This window comes from Pongo pygmaeus, chromosome 8, assembly GCF_028885625.2.
Source record: "Pongo pygmaeus isolate AG05252 chromosome 8, NHGRI_mPonPyg2-v2.0_pri, whole genome shotgun sequence".
Lineage (NCBI taxonomy): Eukaryota > Metazoa > Chordata > Mammalia > Primates > Hominidae > Pongo > Pongo pygmaeus.
In genome coordinates this window covers 128340693-128364411 of record NC_072381.2, presented here as the reverse complement: position 1 = coordinate 128364411, position 23719 = coordinate 128340693, and the positions used below count along the sequence as shown (strand labels likewise).

Here is a 23719-nt window from a genome sequence, read left to right as displayed (position 1 = left end):
CAAAAATAATGACAAAGACAACTTAGAATGAGTCTGAAATATTAAAAAATCTTTGCAAACGAGGACTTTACAATTCTGCTATGATAGACCTTTGGTGTCATTTCTCTCTTTCAATCTTGGTGAATTCACCTACCACACGTACATTCTGGTGATTACTTATAGAAAAATACATTTGATCATCATTTTTCTTGCTTTGACACAGGTAAACAGAATGGAAAGTTTACTCTATTCTCATTTTTAGCTAGAGGGCACATGTCCTAATACATAAACTCAAATGAAAACATAAGCAAAAAGATTAAAGTAATGTGCACTGAGTCATGAACCCAGAATAGACAGCTCTGAAACAAAATTAGATTATGGGTGAGCAAAAACGTTATTTCCTAGAGAGGATACCACCTTGAACACAACTTTAGAACTCTAGACTATAGACAAGTGGAATTTCAGAGTTTCCTTTTTTCAAAAGACAGAAAAATAATCTGCACAAGCCTCTACAGGAGGAGGATGAGGGGGCACACTATATACAGTCCCATCCCGTGGGGGCATCTAGAAAGTTCCATCTGCTCCCACTGTTCTGCATCCATAGCCTTAAGCTCCTTCAAGACTGAGTTCACATTCTACTTCAACAGAGTCCTGAGACCCCCTTTCCACTCACTGTTTCCAGTGGCATGAGTAGTGATCTCATGGTGCAGCCCCTGCCTTCGGTCCCTGGGTCTTTCTTACATTTCAAATTTCTGTCACCTAGAGCGTCCAGCCCTGGCTGCCCGGGTTCCTGCGGCCCGAGGGTCGCACATGGGGTCAGGGGGCGTCAGCTCAGACAGCACCCGGCGAAGGCCAGCGTGGCTCAATGCCCATCACAGATGCCCTTCAACCCCAAAACCCCATCATCCGCTTCAACCCCCCTCTAACGCGAGAATATGTGTGAGGGAGGCTAGTAGAATTCGGAGTAAAAATAACCCGAATCGGCAGCGCGTCCGCCGGCTAGCTGCCACAAATGCTGCAGACCCGACGGAGTGGAAGCAGAAAACGCCCTGGAGTCCCCTCGGGAAAGAACGAGGTCAGGAGTCGGTCTTGCACGCAGCGTAGACCGACGAGACTACACCTACCTGATTACAGACGTTCCACACCAGCTCAGCAACGGTCGTCCACGCCGCTTACTGTTTCCCCACTGCCAACGTCGAAAACACCCTCGTGCCGGCGCTCAGTGCACCGCGCCTGCGCGTAGTCTCCAGCGAGAGAGCAAGGGTCTGCCAGTGCGCATGCTCCGCTCTCGACCTCCTCCCCGCACACTTTGAAAGCCGCGCCAGAGTACAGCTGGCACATGCGCATGCGTGTCTCTGATGCCTGCTCTCCCCACCAAAGCCAGAAGCGGCGGGTACTTGAAGCGGAGTGAGCCGGAAGTCGCTTTGCCTGCCCACTTCCACGCTGTACCGGCGGAAATTCAAGCACTGGAAGAGAGGTTCCGGGGCTGGCCTGGCCTGACTGAAGGCGGCGGAATGGAGACCCGGACCGAGGACGGGAGCCTCACCCGCCGCCCCACGCTGGCCTCTTCTTGGGATGTTGCAGGCGGGGCCCTGACCCACAGCCTCCTCCTCACCCGGGCCGGTCTCGGCCCCGGTGACTTCGACTGGGAGGAGCTGCTGGCACCGCCTGCTCCAGGGTGCGCCGGGCCGACGGGGACGGGGTCGCTACGCTCGGCAACTGCCGCGCTTCTCGGGGAGCTGTGAGGGGAGGCGAGAGGGTCTGAGCCCGGGATCCGGGAGAGCAGTTGGTACCGGGTCTCTAGTGGGGGAGGGGAGCTACGAGGTCGTCCGGGGTGGGCGGAGGTGGGGTGGGTCCGGCCGGGAAGGGGCCGAGGCTCCTGGGCGTGAGCGGGGGAAGGTGACCCGGATTCGGAATTTCATAAACGTCCCCATCAGGCGTGACAGCTCCTCAGGACTGCTGTCAGTCAGTCCGCCCATCTACCCTCAAACAAGCCACCTCCTCTCCACCAAAACAGGCTGTGTAAAAAGTCCAGCTATAGATGATCGCTGTCAACTTAATTTCGAAAAAGATACACTTTTGTCTTTCATTTTGTCCTGCTCCTACTCCTGTGCACACAGTAGGTGTCCAGTAATTTATGTAATTATCCGAGAGTCAATTGCAGGGGATTGAGTAGAATGCTGATGATTGAGGAAAAAATAGAGTTTGGGAAAGCCCTGATGTGTGACACCTTCATTTCCGTATGAATTCTGTGTTGAGCGCTTCTTGGATGCTTGGGAAGGTGCTTGGACCTCAAGGGCAAGTGGAAGTGAGTTAGGAGAAAGAAGCCCCGGCCGGGCGCGGTGGCTCACACCTGTAATCCCAGCACTTTGGGAGGCCGAGGTGGGCGGACCACGAGGTCAGGAGATCAAGACCATCCTGGCTAACACGGCGAAACCCCGTCTCTACTAAAAATACAAAAAATTAGCCGGGCGCGGTGGCGGGTGCCTGTAGTCCCAGCTACTTGGGAGGCTGGGGCAGGTGAATGGCGTGAACCCGGGAGGCGGAGCTTGCAGTGAGCCAAGATCGCGCCACTGCACTCCAGCCTGGGCGACAGAGCAAGACTCCGTCTCAAAAAAAAAAAAAGAAGAGTCATGTTCAGAGAACTATACTGTGTGATGTTTTCACCAATTTTCTTCTCAGTCAGGATCCGGTGATTTTGAAGAGAAACCTCAACAACAAAGATGAAAACCCCTGCTTCCTTTACCTGAGGTGTGGCCCTGATGGAGGTGAAGAAATCGCTTCTATTGGCATTTTAAGTTCAGCAAGAAATATGGAAGTGTACTTAGGAGAGGAGTACTGTGGAACCAGTAGGGGCAAGAATGTTTGTACTGTCCTGGATGACAGGTGTGTGACTTGTACACGGGAAAGTGTTCTTCTGAATTAGTGTTTTGATTTTTCTCACTTTTTGCAATAATTATTGATTCTCTGACATTGATGCCATATGTTATGGGAGAGAAGATAAAAATGTGCCAGTAGGCATAGAAGTTTACAACTTTAGAGATCTTAAAGACAGTGTACATCAGCCCAGTTATTTTTATAGATGTTGAAATTTAGAACTAACAGTCGAGGTGAATTGGTAGGAGGTCATAGCTAGTTAGTGGAAGAGTTTTATTAGAATGAAATTTTGAGAAGTGTGTCTCTTTCCTTAAACTCACAGCAGTCTGTCTTCCAAAAGTTAACTTGGTAGTCAGCTGGAACTTTGAATACATTTTCTTCTTGGAAGCCTATTAGAAATGGTGGAGGGATCTAAGACTGTGCTACATAAACCTATTTATTAACCTGTAACGCAACTTGTGATTTTTTTTCTACGAAGATTTTTCTCCAATCTGTCTTTAACCCAAAATATGAACTGTTTTATATCCTGCATGTTGGAAACAATTGCTGTGTTTATTGAGCTTTAAAATACAGTCTGGCTACATGGTTGTGCATATGTCACATAATGTAATTTTCTCATTGAGCCTGGTAAGTGGTAGATGTAATCATAGGCAGTGTGCTTCAGTAATGGAGCCCAACTCTTCATGCCTCACCAGGAAAACTGAATCTTAGGATTTAAATATTGTTCTGTAAACATTTATTTTTAAGTGTAACTATTAAAAGTGACAATATATGTAAGTAAAAAAAATTAATTCTTTTTTATTTTTAGTGAACATGAAAAGATCATTTTGTACAAAAAATATCTAAAATTGGAGTCCTCCACACATGCTTGTAAAATAAAGGTAAGTTGTCAGTTGTTAACTAATTTGACAACTAAGTTGTTTTCGTACTCTGCGTATGCTTGTTTTCTTTTGGATTAGTAATACAATTAGTCCAACTTGCTTGCTTGCTTTTTTTTTTTCTTTTCAAGACAGTATCTTGCTCTGTTGCCCAGGCTGGAGTGCAGTGGGACAATCATGGCTCACTGCAACCCCATCTCCCAGCTCAAGCTAACTTCCTACCTCAGCCTCCCAAGTAGCTGGGACCACAGGCATGCACCACCATGCCTGGCAAATTTTTTAAATTTTTAGTAGAGATGAGGCTCAGAAATATTTAGTAAACATGTACAAAGAAATTACTTTTCTAAAAAATTATCAGCCCTTTTTAACATTGAATTAAAAAACATTTTTTTTTTTAAATTTTTCACCCAGTGACCAGTGAGTAGACTTTTTCTCTTAAAATTTAACCATGAGCCGCGTGCAGTGGTACATGTTCATAATCCCAGTTACTCAGGAGGCTGAGGTGGGAGGATTGCTCAAGCCCAGGAGTTCAAGACCAACCTGGTCAACAGAGTGAAACCCCATCTCACTAAAAAAAAAATAAATAAATAAATAAAATTTGACTATTTATTAACCACGGATAATGTATTGTTAATATAGTAGTGCTGTGTATTTTGAAGTGTTGGGAATTTGAGCAAAAAACATTTTTAAAAACTCTATATAAACTGTGGTGGCAAAAACCCATAAGCAGTTTTGGCCCCATTTATAAAAGAAAAAAATTAAAGAAGTTTCAAGCAAGAGAACCAATAAGTTAAAGGGATTGGACTGTTGTCTTCAGCATGAAAAATATTGTTAAGGTAACTGTTAGTTATGTCTTCAGAGTCTAGGGTTAAGGTAATGGGTTGGAAGTCTTAAGCCCTGAATGCTAATTCAGTTCTGTCGCTGACTAGTGGATTAGTCTTGGGCAGATTTTGAACCTATCTCATGGGTAAAATTAGAGAGCTGAAGAAAATTCTTGGATTCTTTTTATCTCTAAAATTCTGTACTTATTATCATTACTTATAGAAGATTGAAACTTATTTTTACAATAAGAAAAAAAAAGTGATTTTTACAGGCAGATAGCAAACTCACAGGACTGATTATCCCAAGATGTTGTTTTGGATAGTATATATTAAATAGCTTCTAAAACTATTTGAATAAAGTAATTTCTTCATTCAACAAAGATTTGAATGCCTCTTAATATCAGGTACTATACCAGTCATTTAGGAATTAGCAATAAGAAAATAAACTGAAATGCCTGCCCTTATGTTGCTTGTATTCTAGTGGGCAAGACAAACAATAAGGAGACTCACCACTAAATATAGTGGTGAAAAAGGCTATGGGGTTAAAAAGAGAAAGGGGGATAATAGAGAGGTTGAAAGGTAGGAGGTTAATAGGGTGTTTCCTTAAAATGTTGAAGACAGTCACGTCTTTGGTTCAACACTTAAGAGTTCTTGGATCATGAGTCTGTATTGACCTGTGTCCTTGTTTGACATATGGACCTGTGTGTCTCTCTGAAGGTGAATTTTTTTTTAACTGTTCAATGGAAGTACATGGGAGTGCAAAGGGTTATTTCAGGGAAACTCTAGGATTGATATGAAAGCTTGTTCTGAGGCAATAGTATATGAAAGTTCAAATTAAAAAATGGTTACTTATACAGGTTTTTGAGCACTTACTTACTGGTAGCTACTGGAAATTTTAACATATAATCCTCACAACAAGTATGTGAAATCATTGCTACTGTCTTCTCTCATTTTTATCCTGACTCAGATTTAGCATTTGCCCAGGGTCACACAGGTTGTAAGTACCAGAGTCATAATTTAAGTTTAGGTTTGTCTGATTCTAAAGCCCGTTCCCTTTCCATTTTGCTACTCTGTTGTCTGTACCTTACATGAAATGTCTCTTGTTTCAGAAATATGGACAGGATAAAATGTTGGATAAACTACAGGGATAGAAGCCAGAAGAGATAGGTTTCAAGCTGGTTCTTTACTAATTGAGTGTCCTTTAACAAGTTAGAAAATCACCCTTGAAGTCATCATTTCTATGTGTAATCCAGCAAGCTATATTACATCATTTTGATATTCTCTTATAGTTCTGAATTTGAAAGGATTGAATTTTACTTATTTCAGTAAACATTTTGCATGGGCATCTGGACAGCCTTATTTTGTGTTAAGTAGCAAGTTGTGGTATGTTAAGGTCTCAGATTGGTATATAGTAGTTCCCCTTTATCTGCAGTTTTACTTTCCACAGTTTCCATTACCCACAGTCAACCGAGGTTCAAAAATATTAAATGGAAAATTTCAGAAATAAACAATTCATAAGTTTTAAATTGTGCTTCGTTCAGAGTAGTGTGATCGAATCTCCTGCCATCCTGCTCAGTCCTGTCTGGAACGTGAATCATCCTTTTGTCTAGTATGTCCCTGCTGTATATGTTACTGCCCATTAGCCACTTACTAGCCAAATGTATCATCAGAAGGTCAATAGTAGCCTAGTGCTGTGTTACAATGCCTATGTCATTCACCTCACTTCATCTCATTATGTAGGCATTTTATCATGTCACGTCATTACAGGACGGGTAAGTATTGCACAGTAAGATTTAGAGAGAGGAGACCACATTCACATAACTTTTATTATGTTGTCAAAATTACTCTATTTTATTATTAAACTCTTACTATACCTAATTTATAAATTAAACTTTATCATAGGTATGTATGTATAGGAAAAAATATGGGGGTTGGTACTATATGCGGTTTCAGGAAGCCACTGGAGGTCTTAGAACACATTCTGCACAGATAAAGAGGGACTACTGTAGTTTATTTTTAGTTCTTTAAATGGGTAAACATTTATTTAATCACCTCATTTGTTATTTTACATGAAGTCTTAATTTTTGAAAGGGCTCTTTTATTTAAATAATTCATCTGAGCCTCATGATAAATTGGAATTTTTCCTGACTATTGCTGTTCTAGAGAAAAGTTTAAAATATACTTGAAGTTAGTTTTTAGATTCTTGAATACTTCACTCTTGTTTAGGTCACACCAAGAAGTGACCTTAAATGATTATTGTTTTTAATATCATTCTTTTCTGGAACTTTTGTTTTATAATAGTTGCTGTCCTTTGGCGAAAGGCAGTGTGTGTTCATCAGTAAAGTTGTGGTACACATGAGATCAGTTTTTGCAAATTCTTCAACAAGCTCTCCTGCTCTAGGATCAAGGATAGACCTTGACAAGGTCCAAACCATAATGGAGTCCATGGGGTCAAAGTTATCTCCTGGAGCTCAGCAGTTGATGGATATGGTTAGGTTTCAGCAGCGGGTAAGTAGAAATGGATTTCTTTCCAGGTAACGTTAACGATTTCAAAATCATTACTTTTAGTAAGGAAATGTAGTGACTTAAAATTTTTCTTTTATACTGATTTAACTGTTATCTTTTAGTTTTATAGAAGTTAACATTTTTATAGATTTGCCCTTCTACAAAGTGTTTTGACTACACATTTTCATACTTTTTATGAATTCATTCATTCATTCAGTAAGATTTTTTTCTTGCAGTAAACAAGGCACTGGTTTGAGCAATTTTGAGTGTGCGAAGATGATCAGTTAGTCTGTAGTCTTTAAGAATTTTTACATTCTGGAGCATGTAAGTGGGGAATGATGAAAACACTAAGGAAAGGCTCACTAAAGGAAGTGGTATTTTATCTAGGCCTTTAAAATGTAGGGTGGGATTAGACAAGTAAATTTGGAAGAAGGCCATTTCCGACAAAAAATAAGGTGAATAAAATCTTCAATGCTAGAAGAATTTGATATAGCTGGGAAATGAATGGTAGTTCATTTCTCTGAAGCAAAAAAGTAATAGGCAAAGTTTAAAGTAGATTTCAGCTAGATCATAAAGAGCTTTGGATGCTGGTTTAAATTTGTAGATGTTTTTGACTTACGTTTCAAGAAATTTTAAGCCACTGTCAAGTGTAAGGTGAATCTGAAGAAAGTGAGACTACAAGGAGATGAGCTGCACGTTATTCCCCTCGTCCAGATGAGAGTGAATGAGGTCTAAGATTGGACATAGTAACATAATGCTGGATGCTAAATGATGCTAAAATGATGGAGCCATTGGGACTTGACAGCTAACTTAATGTTGGTATTATGATAGAAAAGTTAAACATGAAATTGAGGCTTTGAAGATGGTGATACTAATAATATAAATGCAGCCCAAAGGAGGAGGATGCTTGGAGGAAAAAGGAATTTAATTTTGGGAACATTGACTTTTAGCTGTGAATAAGACATTCCCTGAAAGAATGTTGCAAACATCTGGAAACAGAGGATTAGGAGAAATGGAATGAACCTTCAGTGGCTGGAAGGGAAGTTTAGGGGTGTACCCACAGTAGCTGACGGAGGGTGGTGAAGGGAGAGGATAAAGGAACCAGAAACATAGAAGGTAGCAGTGTGATAGAGTAGCAAGATAAAGGATTTGATGTCAGGTAAAGTGACTTCAAGCTCTTGTCCTGCCTCTTCTTAGTTCTGCATCCTATGGCAAGTTGATTAATATTTTTTTCAATATGAATTGCTCACGTACAAAATCTAAATGATAACACTGTAAGGATCACAGAATTGATGTGAAAATTTAAAATAAATAATACAAGTAAAGAACTCCTTGTAGATGGTGTGTGGTTCACAAATATTAATGTAGTACCAGTATTATAATATGGGCTGAGTTAAGAGAACCAGGAGAGCTGAAGATTATGGATACCACAGAAAGAAGAATTTCAAAAAAGAAGGAAATGTGTACTTTTCTTCCTCCCACACCATGTTCTCACCTGGATACCTCAGGAGATTCTTAACTGGCCCTCCTGTCCTGCTACAATCTATGCTCCACAATGTACCGAGAATGACCTTAAAGGATAATTGGATCTCATCCTTCTCCTGTGCAAAGCCCCCTGACTGCTTGCCGCCCTTTTTACTTAGAATTAATCCTGATTCCTTACCTTGATCTCTAAAATGTAGGCCCTGCTTGCCTTCTCAACCTCATCTCCTGCCACGTTTCCTTGGGCAGCTTGCTCCAGACATTCTGATATGTGTATTCCATAAATATCTAGATATGTTCCCACCTCCAGACCTTTGCACTCATAACTGTTCTCTGTGGCCAGAACTCCCTCCCTGTGATACTTCTGTATCTGCATTTTTCTTATTCAGATCTCATTTTAATGTTACATCCTTAATGACACCTTTCTTAGCCAACCAGTGTAAAGTAGCATGTACCTCCAAATCCATATCAGTTTCATCAGTGCCGTTTTGACCACTTTGTTGTTGTTTTTGTATTGGTTGCATGTTTATCTCACTAAAGGACAAGCTTCATGCAAACAAGACTTATCTGTCTTGTTTATGGCTCCAAGTATTATACACAGTCATGTGTCAATTCACAGTGGGGATATGTTCTGAGAACATAGGTGATTAGGGGATTTCATGGTTATGAAACCATCATGGTATATACTTGCAGAATTCTAGATCATATAGCCTACTATATACCTAGGTTACGAACGTGTATAGCATGTTACTTTACAGAATACTCTAGGCAGTTATAATGGTAAGGATTTGTGTATCTAAACATAGAAAAGGTACTGTAAAAATATAGTATACAAGATGAAAAATGGCACGCCTGTATAGGGCACTTACCGTGAACTGAACTTGCAGGACTAGAAGTTACTCTAGCCAAGTCAGTAACTGAACATGAAGGCCTAGAACATTACTGTACACTACTGTAGACTTTGTAAACACTGTATATTGAGGCTATGCTAAATTTTTTTAAACATTTTTTATTTTTCGATAATAAATTAACCTTAGCTTATTGTAACTTTTTTTTTTTATTTTTTGAGACAGAGTCTTCCTCTGTCATCCAGGCTGGAGTGCAGTGGTGTGATCTCAGCTCACTGCAACTTCTGCCTCCTGGGTTCAAGCGATTCTCCTACCTCAGCGTCCCAAGTAGCTGGATTACAGGCGCATGCCACCACACCAGACTAATTTTTTTATTTTTAGTAGATACGGTGTTTCACCATGTTGGCCAGGCTGGTCTCGAACTCCAGGTTCTCAGGTGATCACCCGCCTTGGCCTCCCAAAGTACTGGGTGGGATTACAGGCGTGAGCCACCATGCCCAGCCTATTGTAATTTTTTAACTTTATATACTTAAATTTTAAAAAACTTTTTGACTCTTTTGTAGTAAAGAGCTTAAAACACAAACTCGTTGTATAGCTGTACAAATATATTTGGTTTCTTTATATTCTTTTTCTATTAAGCTTTTTTTGTATTTCATTTTTTTTTAAGTTTTAAACTGTTTTGCTTAAAACAAAGACACAAACATACATATTACCCTAGGCCTACAGAGGGTCAGGATCATAAGTATCACTGTCTCCCACCTCCATATCTTGTCCCACTGGAAGGTCTTCAGGGACAGTAATACCCATGGAGCTGTCATCTTGTGTAATAACAATGCCTTCTTCTGGAAGACCTCCTGAAGGAACTGCCTGAGGTGGTTTTACAGTTAACTTTTAAAATATATAAGCAGAAGGAATATACTTTAAGACTAAAAATATGGTATAGTAAATACATAAACCAGCAACATAGTCATTGATTATTATTACTAAGTAGTATACAGTATACATAATTGTACATGCTATGCTTTTATATGACTGGCAGTGCAATAGGTTGGTTTACACCAACATTGCCACAAACATGTGAGTAATGTGTTACTGTGATGCCACTTGGCGATTGGAATTTTTTAGCTCCATTATAATCTTATGGGACCACTGTCATATGTGGGTCCATTGTGGACTAAAACATTGTAATGTGACACATACATATATCTATATATACACACATATATATACATATATATACACACGTATATCTAGATACATATATATACATACATATATATACACACACACCTGTTGGATTGATCAGCTATTTCTTGGAGATCCTCAGGGAGTAAGTGTGAATAGTGATGAGATGTAAACCAAGTTGTGAGGGATTAGGTAGTAACCGGGTATTTGGGATGTGGAGCTACTAAGTGCACACGGGTTTCTTTTTTCAAGTTTAGAGATAAAGAGGAAATTAGATACTTGTGTAAAGGAATATTGAAGATAAACAAAGAATTTGACAAGCTTGTGAGATTTGAGCTTTATTAAGAATTTATTTAGGGCAGTGTATTTTTTCAGGTACAGTCCATTGAACACCTGTGTCAGAATCCTTTGGAAGGTCTTCAAAATGCGGATTCCTGGCCCTCACTATCTACTCAATCCCAGAGGGTGGGGTCCAGGAATCAGTGTTTTAAACAGTCATGTCTAAGTGAGTTTTGTGTACATTGTGATTTGATAATAACTCTTTTAATGGAAGATTTTAAAAAGGAAGCAGTTGTTTGTGAACAAATTTTGGAAACGATTAGAGGATATTAATTACTTTACTGTCTGATTTCTCTATTTTAAAATCTTGACTTTAGGAAAAAATGAAACTAGATGTATTTTTATTTTGGCTGTGTCTTTAAATTTTTATAGTTTTATTTATAAATAATTTTTCTTTGCCATGAATTTTAACCAATACAGGAGTGTTAGGTAAAAATTAAAAATGTTTTCCAGCTGTCATTCTATACCCCAGAGGATACACAGCTAACAGTTTGGCGTGTATCCTTGTAGAGTTTTTTTATGCGTGTAGCAACACATAAGGCTCTCCCCCCTGCCGCCCCATCCTCAGTCAACACTCATGGGTTACTGGTATGTACATTGTACTATAACTTACTTTCTTCTCACCACTAATGCAGGGACGTTTCTGGGACACCCTGGGGAAGAAAGAAGGTGATAACAGTTCTGTGTCCTTTTAAACATGCTAATGGAAGACTTCCTTCCTAGTAAAAAAAGTCCTTATTTATAGAGTGATTCTTACAGGATGTACCTGGTTCTCTAGGATTGCTTATTGATGACAAACTAGGCATCTATACATTCTAAGGCATAATGTCTAAGAAAATAATGTCTATCATCTATACATTCTACCATCTATACATTCTAAGGCATAATGTCTAAGAAAATGTCATATAAGCTGTGTAACTTTCTGCACATAAAATGGGGATGTTTCATGACCAAATCACCTCCTTTTGTGTAAGTGGTGTGATCACACATGTTGTTTGGGCAGGACTTCTCTTGGGGGAAAGGAAGGACCTCAGAAGTTTTGGCTTCTCTCTGGCTTACCTGTGCCTTGGAATTACTTGTTTTCTCGAAAGTTTGATTAAAGTTCAACACTCCAAGTTTTGTGAGTCTGAAATGCAATCCAAACCTTTGTGATTTCTCAATAAGTATTAAGGTTATTTTTTATTTCCTTCTATTTGAAGTTCAGGTTGCTGGCTTTGATTTGCTTTTGCTTTAGCAATTTAGAATTCTTGAATAGGAATTCTATATCAAAGGGCATAGCGTATGGTTGTCATTTAATGTTATCTGAATGAAAGGATATGACCCATTTTCTCAAAGAAAACATATTCAGTTATTTAGAAGTTATACTCTTGCTTTTTCCTCCTTCAAAATAAAAATGACTTTATTATTTAATTTCTTTCTGATTATTAAAGGTGATACAAAAAAATTAAAAAACAAAAAGGTATAGGAAATTCATACTTTCCTGAATCCTACAATATATTCAAAGATAAACTATTATTTTTTCAGAAATCTCTATTGTGTGTATACACAATATATGCAGTTATACATACACACATACACATATCTGTGTAAGTATATGGACACAGTTCTCTAAATGCTTTCGTACTGCATATGTTGCTCAGGAATATTTTTCACTTGAAAGGATATCAATAAATACAGCTTTCTATGATTTTATGAATATTATGCAGTTACCTATTCATGGGTATTTAAGTTTCTTCAAAATTTTTAATAGCATGTTAGCAGTGGAGGCTCACATAAAAAGAAATAGAGGAATAGCTACCAGGCACCTAAGATTTCTTCATTTCCTATAGTGGCATGTAGACCTATCTGAATTTCTTGATATTTATTCCAAAGAGAAAAGATCATCTGGAGAGCTCTCATCTCAGAAAATGCGACCTTTTTTAAATTGTGGTAAGAATACTTAACATCAGATCTACCCTCTTAACAAATTTTTTAACGTACAATATGGTGTTGTTAACTATAGACACTGCTGTACAGAAGATCTCTAAAACATTCATCTTGTAAAGCTGTAACTTTATAGCTACCGAATAGCAATTCATTTCTCCTTCCCCCCATCTCCTAGCAACCACCATTCTACTCTGTTTCTGAGTTGAACTATATTTTAGATACTTCATCTTAGTGGAATCATCCATTATTTATTCTTCTGTGCCTGGCTTATTTCATTTAGCGTGTCTTCCAGATTGATCATATTGTCACATGACAAAATATCCTTCTTCTCAAAGGCTGAATGGTATTTCATTGTATGATATTCATTCAATGATATTTCATTTCATTTTCTTTATCAATACATCAGTCAATGGATATTTAGGTTGTTTCTGTATCTTGGCAGTTTTGAGTACTGCTGCAGTGAACATGGGAGTGCAAATAATCTTTTTGAGATCCCAGTTTCAGTTATTTTGGATATATGCCCAGAAGTGGGATTGTTAGATCATATGGTAGTTCTATTTTTAATTTTTTGAGGAGCCTCCATACTGTTTTTCATCACTGCTATACTATTTTACATTCTTAACCAATGACTAATTTTCATAATCAGTGAATTCTTATAAACAATATTATATATCAGAAAGGAAAAATTTACATAGCAAATACCTTTACATTTAGATTTTTCTGTTTAAATGTTCTGCCTACTTAATGTTCACCCATACTTTTGACATTGACTGTAGTGTAAATATTATTACTCTTAATGTAGTTTTCCACTGTACATTTTGTTTTGAAATGTCATAGAGAAATAAATGGGCTTTCCTGTTATGACTGAGTAACTTTCTTTGAGCTTATGGGGAGTTGTCCAATGTTAACATTTTATAAATATAATTTTACATAATTTATCTTATTCCAGGAATATTTAAATATTCAGGTTTATTCAAAACTTGCATTTTATAAAACAAGATAAACTTACAATAGGTTAACATTTCTCTATAAAGAGCACTTTTCCAAAGTGCAGTTTGGTAAAAAGTTAGATGGGGACATGACATTACAAATCTTCCCCCAGCTTCCCTGGCCCTTATTATTCTCCTTTCCCACTTTATTTTTCCCTAAAGTATTTATCACCATCTCCATTTCATGATACTTTTTTTTCTTTCTTTTCTTTTCTTTACTTTTTTCTCTTCTTTCTTCCTTCACTTTTTTCTCTTCTTTCTTCCTTCTTCACTTCTTTTCTCTTTCTCTTACTTTCTCTTTTTTTTTTCTTTCCCCTTTTTCCTTCTTTTCTTTTGTAGTTTGTGTCTCCTTGCTCCCCTGTCATATAGGCTCTGTGAGGTCAGGGATTTTAATTTATTTTGTTCGCTGCTGTATTTCCAGTGCTTGAAACAATACTAGCACAGAGTAGATTCCTGGTAAATATTTGGTGAATAAATTAATGTTGTTCTGGCTTAGTCTAGTAGTAACTTTTTAGAATATCTATAAGTATATGAACTGAGTTTCTTCAGCTAATTTACATATTGCTTTTTCAGTCTGTTTCACCAGCTGTTGAACAGCGATAAGTGTGGGATGATATCCCCTGATAAGAATCTATAGTAGACTTTTATGTTTTGAATTTGGAGTGGAGCCATATGCCTTAAGACTTAGGCTAGAGATATTTTCTTTTATCTAATGGAAAAATTAAAGAGCATAAAAGGGAGATATTGTAATCATCCCTTCAAGGTAAGCCAGAATCTTCTCAGGAAATAATACTGCATAACCAGTTGAATTGAGGCTGCAAAACAGCTCTCATTATCCTGGAAATTCTTAGAGCAAACACAGCCAGAAGTAGCTAATTTCAGTCATTGAAAATGTCACAAATGTACCCATAGAGCATCTAACTTTAAATAGTGTAACTGTCTGTGTAGTTTCCAGGAAAAATTCATTGCAAAAGATATTACTAGGTAAAAGTGAGTAACTTACCATATTTTAACAGTTGGGAATGATATAATTGAATTTTAAGAAACTTACCGGTTCTTGTGGCTCAGTTGAGAGTAGTACATTTTATTATCATAAAGAGACATTTGTAGTGGAAACATTAGTGTTAGTGCAGTTTGACTATTCATGCTGGTATTTATTTAATTTCTTTTGGGAAAAACTACAATGAAATGACTGAAAGTCATGACTGTGGAGTTAAGTGGCCTGCATTCATGTCCCAATTCTGCCACTTACTGGCTGGTTACCTTGGCTAGGTACCTTTAGCCTTGGTCTCCTCAGCTTAATATTGGGATAGTATTAGTGGCCTACTTTATAAGGATGTTTTGAGGATCGGATGAAACAATGCACAGTGCCTGACTCATAGTAATTACTCCAAAAGTTAGCTGTCAGTATTATTAACATTAACATTTACTTGTTTACCTTGTTTAGAATTGTATTCCCATTGGAGAGCAGCTTAAGTTGGTGTTGGGCAATTCTGGATACAAGCATATGATTGGACTACAATCCTCATCTACCTTAGGAGCCTTAGACAAGTCATCCTCCACACCTTTTCCTTTTAGAACTGGATTGACATCTGGGAACGTGACTGAAAACTTGCAAACTTACATTGATAAAAGTACACAACTGCCTGGTGGAGAGAATTCTACCAAGCTTGATGAGTGTAAAATTATGCCTCAAAACCATTCCTTTCTTGAAAATGATCTTAAAAATGCAATGGCCTCTTTCTTATCAAAGAAAGCAAGTGACAACTCAAATATACCTAACTCTGAGTTGCTGCCTTTTCTCCAGAATTTATGTAGTCAAGTTAATCATCTCCATGTGGGAAATAAGACCGAGTGTCAGGAAAACATCACCAAGCATGGTGAACGCATTCTTGGTGTTGGGTAAGTATTATTTTAAGACATATGAGTTTCGATTTGGTAGGTGGAAGAATCAGATGAAAGGAAACAGGTTTGTCTCAATGAGTACTGCCTAAAATTTGTTTCCAGAGAAAATTTTAGCAACTTTTACATTTTACCATTAATACACTTAAAGGGGATAACTACAGAGTAGAATGGATTACTTTGAAAGAAGTCCCTATAACTGGAGGTTTTGCACACTTCCCAGGCATTTTGTGGAAGGGTCACAAGTATTAATTCACAGTTGGAATAGAAAGTGATTTGCATGAATGGAAAGGAGCTGTGGGAATCATAATCTTTATGTTGTTTTTATATGTTTGTACTATTTTGTGCCTGGGTATGTTAAGCATGTCATTGTGACATTTTCCTTGAAGATTATGTTTGGTCTAGGCAAATTCCTGAATTATTAAAAAACTATATTAGGATAATAATCATTTGTAGTTTACAGGCTATTATTCCCAGTCTCTTAATCCCTTATTTTGGCAGTACATATTTGATTAAGAGATAGCTAAGTATTTAATATGTTCCTAATTGCTTAAGTAGATATAGTGTGTCAAAATGGTGTTCTAGACTAGAATTCAGGACTCTAGGTGTGGTTTTGGCTTAAACATGTTGCCACACTGTTTAGTATTCTTTAGCCTAAGAGATTTTATTTGAAAATGAGGTAGTTGGATTATTTTATAACTAAACACCACCACCAACCAACAGGATTGAGTTGACATTTATAGAGAACTCTACCAACAATAGCAGAATATACACTTTTTTCAACCATCTATGGAAGATTTGCAAAGATAGATTATATCTTGAGTCACAAAGCAAATCTGACCAAATTCAAGAGGATTGAAATAATACAATGTGTGTTTTCTGAGCATAAATGAATCTAACTAGAAACCAATAAAAGACAACAAAATTTCCAGATTTTTGGGAATTACACAGCATTCTTAAATTTATGGTTCAAGAAAAAGTTGACAGAAATTAAACGTATTACACAAAAATGAATGAAAATACAACACATTAAAATTTGTGGGATGCAGTTAAGAAGTGTTGATAAGGATATTTATAGCACTAAATGATTACATTAGAAAAGAGGATTGTTCTCAAATCAGTAGCATAAAACTACAGCTCAACCAAAATAAAATAATCTGAATAGTCCTATAACCATTAAAGAAATTGAATTTACAATTTTAAAGCCAAGCAAACTGAACTTAAAGCAAGCAGAAAGAAGGAAATAATAACAGAAATCAGTATAACTGAAAACAAGCAAACAAAATCAATGAAGCCAAAAGCCAGTTCTTTGAGAATTTCAGTAAAATTGATACACTTCTAACAAGACTATCAAAAGATAAAAAGAGAGAAGATGCAATCATCAGTATCCAGAATGTAATGAGATGTCACTACTGATCCTAAGGCCATTAAAAAATAACAAGGGAGGGAATATTACAAACGAATTTATGCTCATAAATTTGACAACTTAGGAGAAATGGATTAATTTCCCCAAAACCACAAACTACCAACCAAACTCAGCCAACATGAAATAAGTAATAAAATAGTCCTATAACCACTAAAAATATTTGATTAATGATTGGAAAGCTCATGAAAAAGAAATATCCAGGCCCAGATGGCTACACTGAAGGTTTCCACTGAAGATTTAAAGAACATCAATTTTACATGCTTTTAAAAACTAGAAGAGGAGGGAAGATGTTCCAGCTCATTCTGTGAAGTCAGTATTAGCCTGACACCAAACTAGATTGCCCCCCAAAATTAAAATACACAAAAATGCAAGTAAATATATGTAAAATATGTAAATCTACAAAAAGTACTTATAAAGTATGTGAAAAAATTTATAAACCTAACAAAATATATACAGGATATGTGAAATGAAAATTATAAAATACTGACGAAGGAAAAGAAAAGCCCTAAAAACTGGAGAGACGTACCATATTCGTGGATTTGAAGACACAGCATAGTAAAAACATCAGTTCTCTCTTAGTTGATATATAAATTTAATGCAATTCCTATGAAAAATCAAGCATGATTTTTTATAAATATGAATGAGGTGATTCTAAAATTTAGAAATGGAAAATTTTTTAAAATGGAAAGATAAAGGAACTATAAACAATTTTGAAAAAGTATAAGAGAAATCACTACTTGATTTCAAGACATAGCCACAATATTGAAGACTGTGTTATTGTCAGAGGTGTAGACTTATAGATGGATAGCACAGAAATAACTCTACACAAGTACACCAACTGACGTTTGACAATACAAAAATAATTCAATAGAGGTAGAATTGTCTTTTTAACCTGTGCTGGAGCAGTTGGATATCCACAGGCAAAAAATGAATTGTGACTTAAACCTTATACTTTATGCAAAAATTAACACAAAATTACTTATAGACTAAAATGTAAAATATAAAACTACAAAGCTTTTCTATGGGAGAAACTCTAGGGACCTAGGACTAGGAAATGAGTTCTCAGATATGACATCAAAAGCATGATCCATAAAATAAAAAACTGATATATTGGGCCCCATCAAAATGTAAAACTTTTGTCTATGAAAGACCCTGTTAGGGGAATTAAAATACAGACTGGGAGAAATTCTTTGCAAATTACAAATCCAGCAAATGACCTGTATCTGAAGTACGTAAAGAACCGTCAAAACTCTATGTTAAAAGAAAATAAAAATAAAACCTAACAATCCAATTTAACCCATGGGCAAAAGCATAGTCATTTCAACAGACAGGATATACAAAGAGCAAATAAGCACACAGAAAGTTGATCAATATTGACTTAATGACTATTAGGGAAATGCATATTAAAACCACAAGATATCACTACATATTTGGATGGCTAAAATTTAATGGTAACAATACCAAATGCTGACAGATGTTTGGGAACTGGATCTCTCATACATTGTTGGTAGGAATATAAAATGGTACAGTCACTCGAAAAAATATTTTGGCAATATCTTAAAAACTAAACATACAGTTACCATACAACCCAGCAATTACACTCCTGGATATCCCAGAGAAATGAAAGCTCAGGTCCACACAGAAACTTGTACACAGTTATTAATAGAAGCTTTCTTTGTAATATCCCAAAAGTCCCAACTAAAATGTCTTAGCAATAGGTGAATGGTTAAACTGGTACATCCATATCATGCAATGCTGATGAGCAGTAAAAAACAACTTGAACATCTCTCAAAGGTGTTTTGCTGAGTGACAAAAGAGAATCTCAAAAGGTCACATACTGTATGATCTCACTTATATAATATTTTCAAAATAATAAAACTGTAGAGATGAACAACATATTGATGGTTACCAGGTATTAGGGAAAGAAGACTTTAGGGGAGTAGGTATGACAATAGAGGGGTAGCAGGAAGGAGATCATTGTAGTTAAAGAATGGTTCTGCCTCTTGATTATGGTGATGTTTAAATAAATAGGTGTACATGTGATAAAATGGAATAGAACTATACACACACATCATACTAATATCAATTTCCTGGTTTTGATATTGGATTATAGGTAGATAAGATGTGACCATTGGGAGGATTGGATAAAGGGTACTGAGAAACTAATATCTTTGCAACTTCCTGTGAATCCATAATTATTTCAAAATAAAGAGTTTCTTAAAAACTCTCTTTGGTGTATTCTAGAGTAGTGGCTCTCAGACTTTTGGTCTTTACACTCTTAAAAATAATTGAGGACTCCGATAAACTTATGTAGGCTACATAAAAATATTTGTTTAAAAATAACAATAAACCCACTGTGTATTAACATAAATAACAGTCTTCATGAAAAAAAGCCAGATTTTCTTTTAAAATTTTATTGAGAATAGTATTTTAAATGTACATGAATCTATACATAATGGCTTTTGGCTGCATTATCATATATATTGAATTATAGCATGTATAGTGAAATATAGCTAGTAAGAGCACAGTAGGAATACTGAGAACAGAGTGGATTAATCTCTGAAAAAGCATGTATTTATACACTAAATCTCTACTACTTTGAAATTTTAGGAAAGAAGAATACACAACTACAGATTCTGTTAGTCATCAGGGCAATAACATAGATTTTGTAGCCTCTGGAAAATTCATGAGTATGAGGATGAAAAAGTCAAATAACATCTTAGTATAAACACACTTGTGACCTCAGTGAATTCCCAAAAGAATCGTGGAGACCCCAAGGTTCTGTGGACCACATTCTGAGAGTTACTGTTCTTGTTTTGAGATGGAGTCTTGTTTTATCACCCAGGCTGGAGTGCAGTTGCACAATCTCAGCTCACTGCAGCCTCTGTCTCCCGGGTTCAAGCGATCCTCCCAGGTAGCTGGGACTACAGGCGCCCACCACCATACCCAGCTAATTTTTGTACTTTTAGTAAGAGACAAGAGTTTCACCGTGTTGGCCAGGCTGGTCTCAAACTCCTGACCTCAAGTGATCCACTCACCTCAGCCTCCCAAAGTGCTGGAATTACAGGCGTGAGCCACCATGCCTGCCCTGAGACTTACTGTTCTAATGTTCATTGTGAATGTTAGAAATTGGTGTGCTTTTTATTTATTTTGTTAGTTTGCCCATTGTAGTTAAATCCTGAAGTGTTTTTATATCAGGTTAAAAAAAAGCACCTTCCAGTAGTTTAGTAAGGTTGTTTGTATGGAAGAAGAAAAACTTTATAGAGTTGCTTGGGGAAGTATTTGAAAATATACATGTTGACTTTAGAAGAAAATTGGGCCAGATCAGTTTTGATTTGGACCTCAAAATCAAAAAGACCCTTTCTAAAGACTTGCCCTTTGAGGGTTCCTTTGCACTTTTACATTTCTGTTCAATTGTATACTAAAAAAGAATTAATAATGTGTTGGGCATTTAGGGCTGTGGTTGCCTGTTGTGGATGTGTATTAGAACCTACAAATGCATTATAAGAAGACAGAGCACAGTTGTGGAGACAAATCTCAGCAATATATGTTGGCTGCTTGTTTTATAAGCTTGGTTGTTTTTGTTATTAGGGAAAATTTACATATTTTTAAAAATGTATTTTTAGAATGGAAGAGCAACCTGTTTGCTCCTACTTGGAAAAGATTCTTTCTAAAAATATGGAACTGATGGAAAAGAAACTTACGGATTACATTGATCAGCGAATACATAAACTCCAGGAGCACATTGATGATAAGATTTCTTTGTTAATGGATTTGCTGCAAAATCCTAACTCCCCGCCCACTGGGATACCTCTAAGACATTATGACTCTGGAGAAAGACTTTCAAATGGAGAAAGATGAGCTCTCAACATAAACAGTGTACTGCAGATATTTATTACATATTTATTACAAAGCCAAAACCCAAAAATATTTATAAAAAGCAAGGATTTAATGTCCTTTGAGGGATCATTGTCTTACACAAAGTGACCTCAGTTTTCGTTTTTACTACACTTGTTATTTTAAATCCAGTACTGTGCACTGAGTTAATATGATACAGTCAAATTATTTTTGCTCACTATATTTTTCAGTCTTACAGAAATGTATGTATACTTGTGTTAAGAGTTTAAAATGCTTGAGGATTTCTAATACAGTTCATTAGTTTGTATTGTATATGTGTTTAAGTATAATTTTTATTTATACAAAGATCTTATAGTCTTAGAAATATGAAAAATAATGCTTAGAGTATTTGATTTTTTTTTCTTTTTCTAATTATCTTGGAAAATTGGATACTTAAGACTTGGAGCCTTTAATTCAGATTACCGATTTACATTTTGTATTGCTTGTGTGAGATAATGAATAAGATGTGATATTTGGCATGTGTAAAATTAGTTCACTCTGGGGCTGTTAATATTATTTGTTTCATTACAGAGTAGCTGTAGGTAGGAAAGTAAACATCAGTACTAGCCTAGTCCTTGTTACGATTAGTACTTTGGATTTGATTTTTCCTGTAAAACAGATGCAGTCATCTTGTTTGACCTCAGTAACCCCAGACAGTATAAGAAAACCTCTCCTTTTGAGCTGATACAGGTTTTCTCCCCAGAATCCTTTTCTGGCATGTTTATTGTATGAAATAATGAGGCTCTCCATGGAAGGATGAACACATATGAGTCAAGGGATTGCAATTCTCTCTGATAGACTTAGTTTTCAGATCTTATAACTATTGTATATGCATTGAAGGGTGATGTATTTGCATATAAAAATAAATGCACCTGCTCTGAGAACTACTTGTCTTTAGTTGGTAGAACTGTTTTATTTTCAACTAATCTTTACTTCAAATGTCTTATTTTTTAGAAAAAGGGTATCTCATACTCATTTAATATTTTGGCAAATTTCTTCTTTAAAAATGTTACCTGATGTAATTCTTGCATGACATAGCTGAATTTTTACCCTGCCCTAACTCTGCTTATCTTTAAGAAACAGGATGCCTGTGATGAAAAGTTCCCTTTGTAACCAGTCCAGAGGAGACTGGTTACAACCACGGTAGCTGACCAAATGACTTTAAAAAGACCTCAGCCTTTTTTATAATCTTATTTCTGTGCTAAATGACACTCCCGCCAGCGCCATGACAGTTGACAGTCGCCATGACAGTGACCAGAAGAAGCCATGAAAGGACAAAAAGGAAGGCAGCACTCTGGTTTTCGGAAGTTTACTGCCCATTTCTGAAAAATCCATGAATATTCCTCCCTTTGCTTTAATGTGAAACACCTTTATCAGAAAAATTATATTTTAATGCCCTCACTCCTCATTAGTTGAAAAGTTGATTTGTGAGCCATGCTCCTGCTTCTCAATTCAGTGGCAATTGAATAAAACCTGCACTGTTTGTCACTCTTTTTTGGTTTCATGTATCGGCTTTGTGACACCCATCGGGGAAAGACCCCATCTTTTGGAGGACCAGCTTTGTTGGTAACAAAACGAGGGCTAATTTATATGCTGTTTGTTCATTTTTATCATACTACAAAGGTGACACAGTATATGGAACAAACTGTGACCGTAGTAATGTCAGGATTTGCATATCCCTTTTGATAGGCCCTTGAAGGACCATTATTTATGGGACATTCATAACATATATTAGATAGTATCTCTGTTCTCATTGAGAAGTCTGTCTCAAGTTTGAATCTGTTAGTTAATAGTCCTGCATTAGTTAATAGTCCTGCATCTTCTGGTAGTTGGGGTCTGTTCATTGATTCACAAAGTGCCTCACTATGATGTAGTAGCAATTACTGTATTCCAAGCAAGGATGATGAATGAAGTTAGGGGCAGACAGTTCAAAGGCCAATTCTGAGTTCCTTCTGCATGTATCTGATGATGAAGTAATTGGGAAGCAAGATCACAATCATTTTAAAGAGTAATATTTGGCAATTTGAAATTTGATAAATGTATGATTTCTCTACATACTCTGCATTTGTTATTTGGAACAGTGTCAGCATAACATAGAGGAACTGTTATTTGAATTAGCTTAGTGTTTATGTTAAAAATCAAAGACAAAATATCCCTGAAAGTATTTATTTTTATTTTTATTTATTTATTTATTTATTCATTTATTTTGAGACAGAGTTTCACTCTGTCGCCCAGGCTGGAGTGCAGTGGTGCGATCTCGTCTCACTTCAACCTCCGCCTCCTGGTTCAAGCAATTCTCCTAGCTCAGCCTCCCGAGTAGCTGGGATTACAGGTGCAGACCACCATGCCTGGCTAATTTTTGTATTTTTGGTAGAGACGGGGTCTCACCCTGTTGGTCAATCTGGTCTTGAACTCCTGACCTCAAATGATCCACCCACCTCAGCCCCCAAAAGTGCTTGGGATTACAGGCGTGAACCACTGCGCCTGGCCCCTAAAAGTATTTCTATTTCAAATGGCTGATTTAGTTTGGCTTCCCAGTGTGAGGTAGAAAACTTGTGAAATTAAAGTATTATAGTCTGGCTGGGCATGGTGGCTCACGCTTATAATCGTAACAGTTTGGGAGGCTGAGGCAGAAGGATCACTTGAGGTGGGGAGTTTGAGTCCA

At 36.9% G+C, this 23719-nt stretch overlaps 1 protein-coding gene across 1 annotated transcript; it reads left to right on the top strand.

The window, feature by feature from the left end:
- Positions 1-1208: 1208 nt before the first annotated feature.
- Positions 1209-22547, top strand: LOC129044908 (ATPase PAAT). Its single transcript, XM_054503128.2, has 6 exons — positions 1209-1657; positions 2662-2865; positions 3665-3737; positions 6857-7063; positions 15277-15731; positions 20784-22547. The coding sequence occupies exons 1-6, from the start codon at positions 1338-1340 to the stop codon at positions 21016-21018; spliced, it is 1494 nt and encodes a 497-aa protein (XP_054359103.1). The 5' UTR covers positions 1209-1337; the 3' UTR covers positions 21019-22547.
- Positions 22548-23719: the final 1172 nt, after the last annotated feature.

Bases quoted from the DNA above. Each gene is read 5' to 3' on its own strand.
- LOC129044908 (XM_054503128.2), top strand. From the start codon at position 1,338: ATGCCTGCTCTCCCCACCAAAGCCAGAAGCGGCGGGTACTTGAAGCGG. The intron at 2,866-3,664 runs GTGTGTGACTTG...TTTTATTTTTAG, and splicing joins TGTACTGTCCTGGATGACAG to TGAACATGAAAAGATCATTT. The intron at 3,738-6,856 runs GTAAGTTGTCAG...GTTTTATAATAG, and splicing joins CACATGCTTGTAAAATAAAG to TTGCTGTCCTTTGGCGAAAG.